Below are 12,144 nucleotides of genomic sequence, written 5' to 3'. Positions count from 1 at the left end.
TGCTGCACGCATCATGACGTCACACAAAGAAAAGGTTAATATAAAATATATAAAATGCTAACATTATCGTTTTAATATTAAATATACTACGCCTAAATAGATAAATCATTTATTTGATGCTGTGTTTTAAAAGTCGGCGCCATAGAGTTTCTCACTATAACACCTAGAGGGTAATCTGGCGCCACCGTCTATGGGAGTTTCTTAACATGCGTCTCCCCGCACATGCGTCTCCCCGCAGGCCGGCTGAGGCCGGTGAACAATAGAAGGCAGCATCCACGTGACCCTGCGTTCCCGGATGTTGGTTCCCTAAGTTGGTTTCCAACTGTCCCTATGGGGCCACTGAATACCTAGTGTGTCACGTGATTGGGGAGGTTTCTTCTCTGTATTGCTGTAGTGCGTGCAATGACACAGAAACCACGTGCTTCCAAACGCCGCCTACTCCGCTTCGGAATGGCGCGCGTCTGTGATCGAGCTGCCATCGGCGATGACGATCGTCGCTGCGAATTTTGCAGCAAACTATTCATACAGAGGAAGAACATGTTGCAACACATCAGGAACGTTCACAAAATGGCCGTGGATGTCAAGAAATTGATGAAATGCGACGTATGTGGCACTTCCCTGCCTACAATGGAGAAGTATTCGGTGCACCAGATCGCTGCGCACAACTTCGAGGCTGACGTGCATAAGGGTGAGGAACAGTTTTATTAAATTTATTCTCAGTCATCGTGAGCAAATGACGTTTAAACGCAATATTATATCTTCGACTTTTTTTAATTTCTTGTTGCGCAGTGTGCTTCCAAAAAGGCAGTTGTTTATGCTTTGCGGGCCTTTGTTTTCTCCTTCTCCATCTGTTTCGCGAAGAGCAGCTTTTGCGCAGGTGCCTAATTTATTTCCTTGGGGTATCTTGAAGTTTGTGTCCTCGTTAAATATAATTTGTTTGTTTATCCATCTATAGTATAGTCATGTGTGCGCGCTCCCAGCGATGCGCTACATGACATACGTTTGGCATTGTCTGCTATCCTGCACAGCAACTGGAGTGAAATTTGACGTTTGTACATCTTCTTATTTTTTTTAAGCGACAGGAGTAAGCTGTTCTGCGTTCTGACGTTGCTCTGTGCCACATGCGTGCGTGGCCTAGTCTTCGCCTCAGTGCACGTTGCAACGCGGCAGAGACGCAGAACCGGGACCATACATGAATTTGCGGATGTCGCCGGGATGGTTTCCCAGCGTATTGTGGGCAAGCTCTTTAGCAGTACATTTCATAGAATAGAGCGAAATGTGACGCTCGCGCAACCCCCCCCCCCCTTTTTTTTTACTTAAACGAGAGGAGGAATTTGCTCTGCGTTCTGACGTTGCTCTGCGCTACTTACGTGCGTGGTGTAGTCTTCGCCTCAGTGCAGGCCGCAATAGGTCCGAATGCAGGCCGACGTAGGTCCAGGACCACACTTGCAATTGCGGCTGTCAACGGCTTGGTCTCCCGGCGTACTTTGGGAAAATTCTTTAGTAGTACCACAGTCCTTCAATTGAAGGACTCTGGTTGTAGATTTCATAAAGTAGAGCGAAATTTGACGCACGCGCAATCCTTTTTTCTTTAAGAAGAGTGTGTTAGGAGAGGCTACTTGGTAAGACATATTTTTGTGAACGTAGACTGTGCTTGGGAAAAGACACCAACGTACAAGAAGACAGGAAGAACGCAGATTAGCAACTGGTTTATTGAAATGGCACATAATGCTGCCTCTTCGAACCAGGCGCATGCCCAAGCCAGATCATAACCGCGTGACGATGGAACACTCCCTCGCCAAGCCCCTATGTACAGTAAAAAAATCAAGCTCTTCTTGAAAAGAAGGAGCTTTTCAAGAAGAAACTGAGGGAAGGGATTCACACTGTTCTGGGGCGTAGCTTGCACCACGTGCTCTCAGTTCGTCTTTGTCTTATTGTAACAGCATTGCTGTGAATGTACAGTCTGATTCAATATTGAGGAAGGAGTGAGCATAGATCATGCTTAAGTTTCATATTTGTTTCTTATTAAAACAAAACTAATATGATAAATTTTTTGAAGTTATGGTGCACCGCATTTGAAATTCAATTTCAACAGAAACTTAAGCAATATCAAGGATGACCTCATGACACGGTCGAGTTGAAGGTGAGGGAGTAAAATAAATGCTACATTAGCCCATGTCCAAGACCTTCAATGTGATTATTTTTGTTTGCATCTCTCTCCCCAAGGTACTTGTCACTATCTAATGTTATTTTGTGCATTTATTACAGAATTTCATGAATGGAAAGCAGAAGAAGAGAGTAGCCAGAACTGCTGGGTCATTTTGCCCACGGGCTCCGAAAAGCTGGCCAGTGGAGGGACAAGGATCCACTATCACTGTAATAGATCAGGCGAGGCAAGGAAAAAGGAAGGTCATAGTGACCGTCGGGAGAAAAGTCAGGGGAGCTGTAGGTCTGGTAAGATATGTCTTTCATTTATTACCATCACAATGGACAATACTCAGAGTCCGACACCTGAAGGCACCACCATAAAAGTCAGGTATCAAAGAAACCATTACGGTCATAAGCCAGAAATTCAGCACTTGAGAATGAGTGACAAGGAAAAGGCCAGCGTAGCAGAGAACCTAGAAAGGGGTGTGCCCATGAAAACCATTCTAAAGCGAGTAAGAACATCTGTGGCATCCAAGCTGAGGCCAGTGCACTTGGCAGAGTGCTCAACCCTGCATAACATCAAACAGCAGTTTAACATTGCTGCTCCATAACATTGTCACACTAATGACGCTATCAGTGTAGACACGTGGGTGCTTGTGATGAAAGAAAAAGGTGAAACACTTGTCCACCTGTACAAGGCACAAGGTGCAGTGGACCCAAGTGGTACATTTCCTTCAGCAGACTTTGCTCTTGTTCTGATGACAGAGCCTCAGAAGGAGCTACTAGAAAAATTGGGCCCTGCAGGTACTGTATGTCTTGAATCCACACATGGAACTACAGAGTACCAGTTTGAGCTGACCACTCTTCTGGTGCTAGATAAAGTAGGATCAGGTGTAGCTATAGCTTATTTCATCTGCAACCGGATGAACGAGCAAACTTTGACAGCATTCTTCAAATATCTGGAGTCAGCCATGGCCAAAAAAGTGGCTGCTAAGACATTGATATCTGATGATGCGTCGCAATTCTACAAAGCATGGTCCATGGTCATGGGTGCTGCACAACAGAAACTTTTCTGTGCCTGGCATGTGGATAACAATTGGCGTAAGAAGATACTCGAGTGTGTAGAGAAACAGCTAAGGCCACACGTTTACCATAGTGTGTGGCTACTCTTAGAGTTCCTCGCGGAAAAGGCATTTGAAGATTATTTTAAGCAATTCCTTTCTAGTGAGGAAGAAAAACTGAGGGACTTCCTGAAGTACTTCAATGACCACTATGCAGTTAGGCCGCAAGAGTGGGCCTATTGCTTTAGGACTAGAGCAGCTGTCAACACTAACATGCACGTTGAGAGCAAGCACAGGACGTTAAAGCATACTATGCTGGAGAGAAAACAGAATAAGCATGGTGACAAACTAATTTCTGCCCTCATGGACTTGACAAATCATTTTTTAATGAAAAGGGCTATCCAGATGATGAAAGGCGCAAAGGGTAAGAAGCTGAGCAGAATTCAGAAGAACCACAGGTCTGGCAGTGAAATGGCAGCTTGTGCCAAATTAAATGAAGATGGCATATGGACTGTGCCATCTCAGTCTATTAAAGGGCTCTCATATAAAGTGTCAAAAGTGGGAGATGGTGCTTGCTGTCCTTTGAGGTGCAAGGAATGCGCAGTGTGTGTGCATACTTATATGTGCACTTGCTATGACCATCTTATACACTTTACAGTGTGCAAGCACATTCACTGTGTGGTCATCGCTAATCCAACTAGCAGCAACAAGGCCCATGAGAGCTCACCCGAAGAAGCATGTGAGGCAAGTCGGGCATTGCACATTGTACAGAGTATAACAAAGCTGGAAGCAGCCAAAGCAGTGTCAAGCTCAGCACTCTTAAGAGCAAAAATGGACTCAGTCAGACAGGCAATATCAGATGGTGAAGTCTCTGAGGGTGTGGCTGAGAAGGCAAACAATTTGTTTGAGCCAGTTTTCATGCTTGTTGAAAGTGAAAGTGACCCAAAAAGAAAGATGCCAGACCATTCAAATAAACCAGCCAACAAAAAAGTTGTGCGCCTGTTAAGATTTCACTCTACAAAAAACCCTAGATTGTGGCAGCCATCATCTAGCCTTTCAAGGCCCACTGAAGTTCAAAAGGAAGTCCTTAAATGACAGCTTAGGGACAGCAACATAGAAACTGAAGAGATAACCACGTCAGCAGGGCACGATTACTGGTAACAAGCCTCCAGTGCAGTTAGGAAGAGAGAAGTGGTGCAGTAGTGCTGTGCTGTCATGCCTTATTGAAGCAGGTTGAGGGCTCGCATGTTAACAAATCATGACATGTGGTCTCTGATGATTAGCCCGTCTGTTTTTGTCTGTGGTGTGCAGCCATATGTCACAGCTGGATGGTATGTGTGTTAGAGCACGAGAGAGGCCACCATGCTTGTTGTATGAGCTGCTGGTAAGTGTTCTGTGAAAATAGGTACAAACCCAGTGGTCATCTCTGGTATGTGGCAGCTGTTGGATGGTAGTGTGTTAGAGCACGCCTCCATGCTTGTCATATGAACCGCTGGTAAGTATGTCTGTACATAGATGTAAGGAAGTGCATTGGATGGTGTGTAGTGCTTCAGTGTGCAAAAGCCTCCAATGTGTTTTGCTACTTATAAATTTGTGTAAACACTCAGTAGCGCAGTAGTTATGATGTTGCATTGCTGAGCTCGAGCTTGTGGGTTCAATCCCAGCAAAGGTGGCTGCATTTCAGTGGTGTTGAAATGAAAAAAAAAAAAAAAAGTGTGTAGTTGAATTTAAGTGCACATCACAAAACCCAAGGTGGTCAAAAATAATACTGAGTCCCGCACTGTGGCATGCCTCATAATTCGATCTAGATTTTGTGTTCCATGTGATGTTCTTATTGCCCATTTGAATAAACTTTTATTTTTCAGATTACCAAAATAGAGGGCATATGCAATGGTATTGTGTGCAGTCTGGATAAGTTGCTCTGGTCACGAGCACTCAATTAAAACTTCTGCATATTTAGCTGCAGCAGACAGTGTCATAATGATTGTAAAGACTATGCAGAAAGCTTTAGGCCACCCTACATATCAGATCAGTTTTATATTGCATCCCTTATGGTGCATCTCTTACTTGAGTAGGCATAATAACAATTGGCAATGCTTCCTTACACATTTAATATTTTTCTTTCTTTCTTTTGAAAGAGTAACCTTGGAAGAATAATCTACAACAGTGCTCCTACCTTCTCTATCCCCTTTCTTTTCTACACTTCAACTTCATTCTACGCACTATCTTATTCTCCTATTCATCCTACATTGAGGGTGTGGGAAAGTGAGCTAAAGGTGCATAAAGATTGCTGTGCCGAACTTAATTGCGGCACTGACGAAGACAAATCTTTGTCAAAAGGTTCGCTCCAGCTACATTCTCCCTCCAAACACTGTTTATCACTTCAAGCCTTCATATTCCTGTGAGCTTTTGTCTTGTTTAACAGTTGTAACAGTCATACTATTTATTACTATCAATAGCCAGCATACATTTAGCACTGCAAAGGGCTGTTTAGAAGACGTGCGAGTTTCTACTTCCCTTATGATAAATACTCCAGACATTCAGTCTCTATTTTATGAAAATCTTTCAAACATTGCCAGTGATGACCACCATATGGGTTAATGTCGGCATGGGACTGAGGCTTTCCCGCAAAAAGAACAGTTATGTTTTGCTCATATCATGTGACTGGCAGTTTCTGCTGTAATTTTTGCACTTGTCAACTGCACTGTGAAGAGTTCATTTTTGTGAATATGTGCTGGCCTGATTCTTCTTGTTCACGCATTTCAGATCTTGTGCTATGAGATGAGGAGGTGTAAAATAAAAACACCGTGTAGATTTCACAATGCCTTTAAGAAACCACGCAAAGCTTGGAGATGAAGCATTACATGCAACTTGAACCGAGTGTCTGGACACAGTGAGTGAAAGTTGTTTTGTTATGAGCGAGGGTGTCGGTGTTACTTGTAACTACTTTAAATAAGAGTTTGTTTCAAAACAGTGGCTCAACTCTGTGTTCCCCCGGTAAAATACAAAACCATTGGGATTTCCAATTCGCTTTTTAAACATAATTGACCTATATGAATAAAAAAAAACTTGAGGAATCAAGATATAAGCTTACCATACCATGGAAACACTTGAAACTCCTTTTGAGAAGCTTACTCATACACGAACACACTATAGCAATTATTTTCAATCATATACTCACAATTTGCCGCGTCACCACGTCAAGTTTCAAGGCAGATTTTTTTTAGACTCGAAGCTATATGCTTAATTCTATCCATTGTTTACTGCATTGCATTTGATTTTCTATAACAAATAAAATTGAATTCTCCATGGATTGCGCCGACGCTCACGTTATAATTGTATGCTATTATTATTGACTAGTCATATATATTCTTGGGGGGTGGGGGGCTGCACTGGTGGCGTTCTACGAATTTGCGCCGCGTGTTTGTGCGGGTAAGCTTAAGCGCAGAATTTTTTTAGCGCGTTATGAAAACAATGCACTGCAGGTATTTTAATTAATGCAACGAGCTGTATGAAATATCGGTCAAGGGGTTGGAAACGTCGTTATAGAGAATCCCGACGATTTTCTTTTGCGTGTGTGTATTCGGAGTTGATGCAGTTTTCTTTATTTATTTTGGCTACATTGCGCCAATTGCGCTTCCATAGAATAAGGAAACGCGCTTCCACGCGCTTGCCGACTCGATCGCAAGGGGACAGCCTGATCAACATCAATATCAGCAGCAATGGCGGATTTGCGCTTGCCATGGCGCTTGCCACGGAGGAAGGAAACTAAGGAGAGGCCCTACCCCCTCTGCGCGCTAGGAGAAAAGTGTGGCGGAAATGACGTAGTAGGTTCTCATTTTTTTGCTGCTTTTTTATTTTTTTTGTTGTATGGCCACGCCTTTTGGGCCACAATGGCGGCGTTGTTATGGTTTTGAGCGCTCACACGTGTTGCTCTGGTAGGTTGGTGGTAGGCGCTGTGTGGGCGGGTTAGCGTTAGTCACCGTGTCTTGTTGCGCTGTGTTACCTGCACCGTGCTCTGCCGGATGTTGCGCGAGCGCACGCGCTCCGCGCGCGAAACCACGCGCAGCGCGGCGTGGTTTCGCGAAAGATGTAAACAAGAGAGGAGGGGGGCCCAAAAGACGGAGCATCGCCATGAGCAATGCCAACTTCCGGCTTCACTTTTGCTTCACAAAGAGTGACGTCAGGGCCTCTCCTTAGTTTCCTTCCTCCGTGGCGCTTGCAAAGTTTTCAATAGTTTTCGCCTTTTAAGTGATGCTTTTGCTATTTTAACGTGTGGATGTTCATTGTACGTCTGTTTTTTCAAGTTTGGCATGTGTTTTAACACATGTGAAGGTGTAGTCTTTTCTTCTTCAGCGGATATTTGTACAAGACCCTGTTCACCGTCTATCAGGTAAGATGTGTACGTATGCTACACGCAATCGTAGTGCTTCACTAAGCCACAGTGCACTACAAAGTTAAGCATGAGCGGTACACAAAATTCACAAGTTCTTAGTATTGCCAAGAACAACCATTGCTTGGTGAAGTTCTCACAGGCGTTGTAGAAGTTGTTGGGCGCGGCAGTGCTGAACGTAGCGTTAGCGGCTTAAATCGTGTTTTTTACTAGTAACAACGTGTCACTATTTCATATTATTGGCGGCGTCTCCAGGACACCAAATCGATAACGGGGACACCAGAGCTAGAACGCGGACTGGTCCATGGGTTGGGGCTCGCCGAGGCCTGCGCGTGCTAGTAGTATATCTATGATGTCTGTAGGCTGTGTGTAAGTCGTACTTTCCGAATTTTCTGACGCATTTTGCGGAAAAGGCTGGAGTCAGGGTGGTCCGTGAGTTGGAGCAACATAACCTGCTTCCAGTTTAGGACCGCCCTGCTTCCAGTTTTGATCCCTCCGCTGCCCCTTGGGTACCCTGCCGCCTCCTTGATTAAATTCTAATGCTCTCCTGAGGCATCTGTTTGCCGGTTACATGTGCCCTCCTGGAGCAGTACTCACTACAACACCAGTCAGAACCTTGCCCATTGGTTTACCTATGTGTGGCCGCAAATATCTGAAACTTAATGCCAGTGCAACAGGTTTGTTGGCAAGGGTGTCAGATCGTTGCTTTGTGTTGAATCGGCCTTTTCTCAATTCTTAAGAATTTAATTGGAATGCACTTGACCAGTGCTGCTCTGTGGTGCTTGCCACCAGTCCCTTGGACAGGGAAGACATATGAGAATCCCTGTGCATACACTGTGACCGCTTCCTTTGGGAAACTACCACGTTAGCGATATTGTGAGCGCAATGTGACTTTCCTTCATCTTCCTCATCCGTACGTAGTGTGTGTCGCTTCTTCCTCGCCATAGCTCTAGCTCGGCAAGAATAAAGCGGTTCCTTAGAAGTGGTGGAGGTGCTGGGGTTCTGCATACCAAGGACGTATAAGGTAACAGTGTTTGTGCCTTTAATATGTCGCATTCGATTATTTTGAGACGTGGTGGCATTCATGCGTCAGCACAGTGCAAGGACATCCACAATGTAAGAGGTACATGATTCTCGAATTTTATACTCTCTCCGGGCTTTTCTCGCGACCTCAGCACAAGTAGTGGGAGCATCAAAAAACTGACAAAGCTGGTGCATGACTGTTGCCCAGTCAAAAAGATCTGGCTCTTGGATCAAAGCCAATTTTTTTTTTTTTACATTGTAGAGGCAGACAGGCATGCTGTGAAGTTTCTAAGAACTGTCCCACCATTGCTGACTCTGTTGTACATTTATCAAACCACTTGATTCTCACCAAGCTCAAGCTATGGTGACAAAGATGCGCCACGTGCTTTACAGTCACATATTGCACTCGCAATTCATCTGTTATGCCAGTTTGCCGAAATGAGCATGCACAGCAGTCACTATGCGTGCACAGGGATTTGCCTTTCCTGTCCTATGGGCTGTTGGCAGGTACGCTCGTCAGGTACACCTCAGGTTTCAGTATGTTTGCATTCGGTTGCATGAATATGGAGGGAGTGTGTTCGCTGTAATCAGTACTACACATTTTGCTAATGTAGGCTTGAGTGGCTTTCCCATGACTCCACTAAATAGTCGGAATACTTCCATGTATGATAGAATGATGAGCATTTTAACCTCCAGACATGCAGCAGTCTTTACACCACTGCAAGGCAGAAGCAGCCTTCTCACCATGTTCACGCTCAAATAAATCTCGTTAAGGCATTTTATGGGCCCGCCAAACCGCCTGCACCACCTGAATGATGTCACTTGTTGTTGCACCTGGCTGTTCATTTCATTTGGCATCCTCTGTTCGCACATATTCGTTTCCAATAATTCAGGAAAATTGCAGGGCTGGTTTGCAATCTTTCCTGTTTTCTTTATTTTTCTTTATGGCCTTGTAAAACTGAGAAACGATAATGAAAAAAAGAAACAAAGGCTGCCTTCCTGTTCACCAGTGAAAGTATTGTTGCTTAGAAAGAGGCGCAGAAAAAGATGTATATGCATGCCGGACAGCCTGCACAAGGTTTTATCTTTGTCTCTTCAAACATGGCGTACCTGCTTGGGGTCAGTGGAATCGCTGTTCTGTAGCATTACCCCTGGCAGCGGAAGCGCTGTCCCAGAGCTCTAAAGAGAGTCATCGGAAACACAGTGCTAAACCTTCATCCTTGAAATGTGAAGGACGTCACTGGACAGGACGAGAGATGACAAGGTGAGTCTGATTGGGGCAATTGGTGCCACCTGGTTGAGCGCACAGTATGGTCCCCTGTCCTGAGAAAAGCTTTTCTGGGAGCCCTACACAGTGGAAAGGGGACCAGAGAAGTACAAGCGCACCAGGGGAGAAATGAAAGTCGCATTGTGAAGCATGGTACTGTCATTTCTGGTTGCTTCATGACGCAGTAATGATAGTCGCAGCACAATATCTTCAATTTATTCTGGCAACTCACGATATGCAAGTGAATGCTGCTCACTCTGATCATGTGGCTGCGTTTCAGTGCTTGGATATCTAAGGCCACGTTGCAAAATGCACAAGAGATTTATAATCGACTTCGTATACACAGAAAATACAAGAACAGTTCTAATAGCACTGAAAAGACAGAGCATTCATGGCGTCGTTCAAGCTCAGTGTCCTTGAGCGTGCGCAAGAACTAGTCTAACTGATGTTATGACTGGCCTGTGTGGTCAACGATTTGTGTCGCGGCGCCAAAGCAACAGTGAAAGGCTGGACCTTTTAAATACGCCGAGCCGCCTGCAACCGTTGGAAAACGCCTAGGAGGCCCCAATAGCAAAAAGACCTTATCATTTGTACAGGCATTTTCACCTTCTTACCCACGGCTTGCACAACACCCTGATGTCTGCGTAGTCTCCACAGTGCTGTCTCCCTTCAGCAAGTGGGACGGTTAAGCTTCGTGTGTGCATTCGCTCTTTCTCTTTGTCCTCGGCAGGGAAGGTGCCAGCGTTCTGTGTGTGTGTGTGTGTGTGTGTGTGTGTGTGTGTGTGTGTGTGTGTGTGTATGCGCACGTCAGTGCCTTTCCTTCTGCTGAGCCAGTGGGGGTTAGAAAATTTGTTGAGCACTTCCATGTATCGAGCGGTGGCCGCCAGCGTAGAAAGTGTTTTCTCTCTCCTTCTTTTGAGCAAGGGTATTCCAAACACTATAAAGGACGTCTTCGCCAATGGACTTGAGCCTTCAGTTTTTGATCAAACTAGCATGTCTGTCGCTCTCCATCGGGAAACTTGCAGAGTTGACCACTCCGTAACAATGTGAAGTAAACATTCATTGTTACTCGTTGCCTTGTTGCCGTATCTCCTGCCTGGCCCCCTGAGGACTCGCGAGCCTCTGCAAAATGCAGTCAGCGGCACAATCCTGAGCACCTGGGTGCACAGTTTGTAAGAATTGGTGCCAGCGGTTCGATCCGACAACCGATGGTAAGCTCCAGACCACCAAGCCCCCGCTACTTCCACAGTCTTGGGTTCCCATCTTTAATACGGAGCAGCAGCAAAAAAAGAATTGACAGCTGTGAATAAGGTATGCGGATGTGGGCTGCTTCCCTTGAACTTCCTGAAGGCAAATGCCTTCAGGAAGTTCAGTCGCACTTTGTTATTTGAAAAGGCGTCTCACCAAGATTGGAAGTTGCAAACTGACAAGTGCAATGCATAGATCACACACTAACAATCCTGTCTCCAAATTATCAAAATGATGCACAGAGGGAAAACAGCTGAAATTTTAAACAAAAGCCATCATGGTCGCAACGAAGCCCTGCTTCAGCCAGAGTCAAGGTTACATGCACAAATGTCTCTATGTAAAACGTGCTGCCTGCAATATCACCAACCATGGCACGTTACTTTCGTAAGCCAAACAATGTTAAATGCCATCCCTGGATGTGTGCCCCACAGCAAAAAAGGAAGAGAAGAAAAAAAGGAAAGAAAAGACAGGGCTTGTCATGCGAGTGTGACGTGAACCCTTGGCTCTGTCATGGGGGAAGATGAAGAAGGAAGATCACTTGGAGGCAAAGGGGTTGAGTGCTGTTGCTTTTAGCACTCACCTCCTGGCAGCGTGAAAATGCAACATTTCAATTCCATTTCCTTTAATAATGAACTAATTAGAAATATTTGTTTGAGAAAATGCTCCCTTGACAGCTTCCAACGTACCAATGTACCTATAACTAATATTTGCCATGGTGCTTAATGAGAGGGGCTTTTTCAGCCCAAATTAGATCCTGCAGACTATAGTACTGTATGGAAAATATGGTACATGGAACTGTAAAATTTAATTTTCCACAGCAATTTCTACCTGTGCAGTTGGAGTTGGCTTTGTCACAGCATAGATGTGAGGACCGTGAAACAACCTTTATTCCCTAAAGATCCTGTCCTGTAGTATATTTGAGCATTTACATAAAGGCATGGAGACCCTCAGTGTGTTGCAAACTAAGTGGCGGCATATAGGTGGTGTGTGCTGCCTGTAGGGAT

The 12,144-nt window shown here is 44.9% G+C and overlaps 1 protein-coding gene across 1 annotated transcript; it reads left to right on the top strand.

Moving 5' to 3' along the window:
* Positions 1-240: 240 nt before the first annotated feature.
* LOC142583449 (uncharacterized) lies at positions 241-7,188 on the top strand. The gene is made up of 3 exons (XM_075693914.1): positions 241-688; positions 2,269-2,454; positions 5,976-7,188. The coding sequence occupies exons 1-3, from the start codon at positions 403-405 to the stop codon at positions 5,987-5,989; spliced, it is 486 nt and encodes a 161-aa protein (XP_075550029.1). The 5' UTR covers positions 241-402; the 3' UTR covers positions 5,990-7,188.
* Positions 7,189-12,144: the final 4,956 nt, after the last annotated feature.

The sequence above is a fragment of the Dermacentor variabilis genome, chromosome 5 (assembly GCF_050947875.1).
Source record: "Dermacentor variabilis isolate Ectoservices chromosome 5, ASM5094787v1, whole genome shotgun sequence".
NCBI lineage: Eukaryota > Metazoa > Arthropoda > Arachnida > Ixodida > Ixodidae > Dermacentor > Dermacentor variabilis.
The sequence above is the reverse complement of the archived record's forward strand: the minus strand, read 5'-3'. Positions and strand labels throughout refer to the sequence as shown.

Coding starts and splice junctions, on each gene's coding strand:
- LOC142583449 (XM_075693914.1), top strand. CDS start 403: ATGACACAGAAACCACGTGCTTCCAAACGCCGCCTACTCCGCTTCGGA. Junction 689..2,268: donor CGAGGCTGACGTGCATAAGG/GTGAGGAACAGT, acceptor CATTTATTACAG/AATTTCATGAATGGAAAGCA.